This window comes from Malassezia globosa (genome assembly GCF_000181695.2).
Source record: "Malassezia globosa CBS 7966 chromosome Unknown mgl_sf_1001.2, whole genome shotgun sequence".
NCBI lineage: Eukaryota > Fungi > Basidiomycota > Malasseziomycetes > Malasseziales > Malasseziaceae > Malassezia > Malassezia globosa.
The window spans coordinates 71-2,931 of NW_001849848.1; the positions used below are offsets into that span (position 1 = coordinate 71).

Below are 2,861 nucleotides of genomic sequence, written 5' to 3' on the forward strand. Positions count from 1 at the left end.
GGCAAGTTCCCCGCCGATCCCCTCTCTGTCAACTCGGACAACTTTGTCCACATCAACTTTACCAACAAGTTTGGTGATGGACGCCCGTCCACACTGCATGCACACGGACTCTTCTTCACGAACGTAAACTACTACGATGGTGCTGCTAGTGTGACACAGTGCCCTGTCCCGGATGGATACTCGTTCTACCACGAGATTCTCAACTCGCCAAAGAGTGGCGAAAATGCACCCAAGCAGTGGGGAACCTATTGGCTGCATGGACACTACAAGGGTCAGTATATTGATGGCCTTCGGACACCATTCATTATTCACCGTGCCGAGGGAGAGGCGTACGAATACGACGACGACTACACGGTCGTGATGGCAGACTGGTACCACCACCAGCACGGATACATTATGCGACACGACTACATGACAAATGGTGGTGACTATCAGACGCCCGACTCCGGTCTGTTGTATTTTGCGCACACGAAAGCCAACCATACGGCCAAAACCTTGAAGGGCATCAATGAGAATGCGACTTTACCGTTTGAGCCTGGCAAAATGTATCGATTGCGGCTAATTAACATGTCAGCTGCCTCTGTATTTGATTTCTGGCTTGAGGGTCATGACATGGAGGTGATCGAGGTCGATGGCGTGGACGTGGAACGGTATCCAATTGAGTCTGTTCAGGTGGCCATTGGACAGCGATACAGTGTGCTGGTAAAGGCGCGAAATGAGACCGATAAGAACTGGCGCATCCATGCGAATATGGAGGGCGGCACGTTCCCGAAAGTGGGCTCGCTCAAGCTCAACTTGACAGGCACGCTCACTTACGGCCAAAAGGATGCAAAGATGGGAGATGGAAAAAAGAATCGCCGCACGGACGTCAAGCCATTCGACGACACAAAGCTCGTGCCAGTTAAGAAGATCGAGTCGAAAGAGCCTGACATGCGGGTGAGTCTTGAAGTCAAGATGAAAGAGGGGCGCAAGCACGGCAAGCCGATGGGCTTGATCAATGGAACGACATATGTCGCGCCAAAGACGCCCACGATGTTGACCATGACGGCGAAGAACACGACGAACCCGATGGATGCTGGCACGTATGGACGCAACGTGAATGCAGTGACTGCACCATACAATAGCATGGTGGAAATGACGATTTTGAACTTGTCGGATGATGTACATCCGTTCCACATGCACGGGACCAAGTTCCAGGTGGTTCACAGGGCGTATGGAACTGACGGTACGAAGCCGCAGGTTCCCAAAGTCGAAGAGCAAGAGAATCCGGTTCGAAGGGACACGGTGGCAGTGGATGGATTCGGGAGTGTAACGATCCGATTCCTCGCGAGCAATCCAGGTGCGTGGTTCATGCACTGCCACATGGACTGGCATCTATCTGCAGGCCTGGCGATGGTGATGGTCCAAGCGCCAGAAAAGGCAAAAGAGGTCCTGAAAGTGCCATCCTACGTGGAGGAACAATGCAGAGTATGGAAGAAGCAATCAGATCACAAGGTGCGAGGACCTTGATTGACAAATAGTACTCTCAGCAGTTTCAAGACAGTAGTACATACAGAGGTTGAACGAATAGTTCCCGCATCAGTGTAGCAAAGAGTTGGAGCTATGCATGACATTGTTTCGTCTATTGGCCCTTTCCTTCCACCTGCTCTCGGTGCATCCTCTCCGAATTTTCAAGGAATGAAAGTGCAGCTGTGAGGGATTTCTACCCAGTAGCTGAACCGTTCTACTGGAGTGATGCTAGAGGGACAGCTGGCACAGTAAAAATGAGTGTACGAGTGCAACAGGCGAGTGGAGGAATGAACGAGCGATTTGGGCCAAATTTGAGAAAAATTTGGATTGAGCGGCACCGAGGGAGGCAAATTTATTTTACATCCACATGTGCATGATGTCTCAAGTCAGACATGAGAATGGGGGGATGGATTGAACGCGAAGAAACTCGCTCGAAGACATAGACAAGACCAATGAAGACCAAATGTACCAGCAAAAAGAGCGCAAATGGCATTACCATGACGACTAGGTCCAGCACATACACAAATGCCTGCCCGAATGCCCCGCAACCGGTTTCAGGAACAAGTCAGGAGCGGGTGTGTTCATTGCCATGGACCTTAGATGCTATGGGAAATTCCAGCGAAACAATAACGAAACTGCATCGAGGCAGCACGCGTCGACGTTTTATGGCATAAAATGTGCTCTGCTAGAGACGGCGAAGAATGAGGGGGTACTATCAAGATACAAATTTGCGAGCGCAAGACACTGTTAGACAGGCGGCACACTACAAACAGAAACGTGATCTACAAGCTGCTGCAAAATCTCATAGAGAACACGGCATGCGTGACAAAAGTAGCACTGATGAACATAGAGACGGGTCAAAGCGAGAGCATGGATGAGAATGCGAAAGTGATGCTGAAAGCACAAGATGGCAAGATGAAGAAACATGATCAACAACAGTGGATCTGAGAGGCGCGTAAACCATTGGGAAAGGTGGAGTGCGGGGAAGTCACAGATGAGATGGGGTGAGCTGCAGTGACCATATTGTGCCGAAAAACACGTAGAATGAAAGAGCTGACGTGATCCCATGTGTATAAATAGAGTTACGAGAGAGAGAGAGAGTAAGAGAAAGAGAGAGAGAGAGACGGGAAGACGGAAATACAGCGGGACGTACAGACGGAGACGGAACGGAAGAAACGTGGACGGAGCGTGGGACAGGGAGGAGGGAGGTAGTGGAGGAAGGATAGGGAGAGGAAGAAGGACAGGGAAGGACTATAGGAGGGAGGAAGGAGGGAGTGGAGAGAGAAAAGGAAAGAGAAGAGTGGGGGGGTAAGAAGAGGGGAAGTACAAGGGAGAGAGTAAAGGAGTGGAGG

General features: G+C 50.6%; 1 protein-coding gene across 1 annotated transcript; it reads left to right on the forward strand.

Moving 5' to 3' along the window:
- Window positions 1–360: 360 nt before the first annotated feature.
- Window positions 361–1,509, forward strand: MGL_4258 (uncharacterized protein; the record flags this gene model as incomplete). The annotated part of the gene is made up of 1 exon (XM_001728551.1): window positions 361–1,509. The coding sequence occupies one exon, from the start codon at window positions 361–363 to the stop codon at window positions 1,507–1,509; it is 1,149 nt and encodes a 382-aa protein (XP_001728603.1).
- Window positions 1,510–2,861: the final 1,352 nt, after the last annotated feature.